The sequence below is a fragment of the Zerene cesonia genome, chromosome 13 (genome assembly GCF_012273895.1).
Source record: "Zerene cesonia ecotype Mississippi chromosome 13, Zerene_cesonia_1.1, whole genome shotgun sequence".
Lineage (NCBI taxonomy): Eukaryota > Metazoa > Arthropoda > Insecta > Lepidoptera > Pieridae > Zerene > Zerene cesonia.
The window spans coordinates 52258-53836 of NC_052114.1; the positions used below are offsets into that span (position 1 = coordinate 52258).

Sequence of the window (1579 nt, forward strand, 5' to 3'; positions counted from 1 at the left end):
CTCAGCTTGACGCTGTCGCCCCAGGCGATGAGCTCGCGGCGCAGGTACACGCGGCCGTCGAGCTCGCGCGCCGCGAAGTCCTGCAGCGGGTCGGCGCCCATGACCCAGCCGTTGTGCGCCATCACGTAGCGCCCTGCCACAGAGAATTGTAATAATTACGGATTATTTAACGAGCACAAATCGAAGAAGGAAACCGTTTCATTATATTGCTATTAATACCACAAAAATTCATATTCGAATCATTCCTTTCAATTTTAATTTCGATTTTAATTAGTGTCGTTGAAAAATTGTAACAGAAACTATAACATAGTATTAACTATAGAAATTTAAATCCACTCCAAAAGGCAAAATAATATATGGTTATTCTGATTTTAGTTTGAGATTTATTAAAATTAAATAGCAGGTGGTTTAAATTTCTTGAAATTTATATTCAGATCAAATCTTTATCTCCGGCCTAAAATGTTCAAGGTTTATTGTATAAGATCATAAAAAAATTGTGTCTGATACATGGCCAAGCAGAGTTTTGCTCGAGTGAATGTGAGTCTATTTGCTTATTATACGAAAAAAAAAGAGAATAAAGCACTATATTTAATGTGCATAGAGTCGCGACCACCCATTGTATTTATCGATAAAAATAATAGCAATGGCCGCGGTGGCTCTGCAGACCGTCGTCCCCGTAGATGGCGGCCTCCAGCTCGGGCAGCGGCGCCGCCACGTCGCGCCGCCCCGCCGTGAAGTAGCGCGCCACCAGCGGCCGCGCCGCGCTCACCTCGCGCACGCGCGGCCCGTCCGCCTGCAGCCGCTCGTACCTGCGTGCGCGCGCCCTCTTAATCTTATCCCATCATACAAGTAATGCGACAGACGCAGTATGCAATCATTCTATACTCTACTTTAAAGCTGCTACCGTCCAATCCAATAAAACATAACTTTTGTACGAGTTAATTACAGAAATGAGCTTAAAAAAGATCACCATGAATAGAAACATTGGCTTCACGAGCTCGCTCGTCGGAGCGGGTGCGGGCGCGGGTGTGGGCGCGGTGTGGGCGCGAGGCGGCTTACCGCATGGCGGCGACGCAGTTGTCGAGCGCGTGGCGCAGCGCGTCGCGCACGGCGGCGGCGGCGAGCGCGTTGAGGCGCAGCAGCGCGGCGCGCAGCTCGGCCGCGCCGCGCCGCACGCGCTCCTCCTCGCCGCGCTCCGCCCTGCGCCAGCCGCTTTGTCACACATCGTGTCACGCACGTCGAGTGCGCAGAGATAACCGTTTTGTCGGTGATTGTTCGCACCAAATAAATATACCATGCAATAGATCCATATCGATATAATATACGATAATTGCTCCGTTTAGTTAAAATATCAAACTTAAGGTTTATTTGTCTATTTATATCACATATTATTATTAATAAATGACTGTGTTATCTAAAATAAATAAAATAAAAAGCGATATTTCTAATAACATAAAATTAGGACTTTCATTAAATTTTCACACGCTTTAGTGATAAATTTAATAAAAATAGTTTAAAAAACTAAAAAACACGCTTTTCAAGCACATCAAACTAAAAACTATAAAATAATTTTTAATAT

General features: G+C 45.3%; 1 protein-coding gene across 1 annotated transcript in view; it reads right to left on the reverse strand.

Annotated features, from left to right (window-relative positions):
• Positions 1-1579, reverse strand: part of LOC119831194 (glycogen debranching enzyme-like) — a gene marked incomplete at its 3' end in the record, with an annotated part of 17937 nt that overhangs the window by 11338 nt on the left and 5020 nt on the right. Inside the window, 3 exon segments of the mRNA XM_038354482.1 lie at positions 1-133; positions 667-809; positions 1060-1200. The exon segment at positions 1-133 is cut by the window's left edge and continues 166 nt beyond it. Coding sequence (XP_038210410.1) covers positions 1-133; positions 667-809; positions 1060-1200 — 417 coding nt within the window.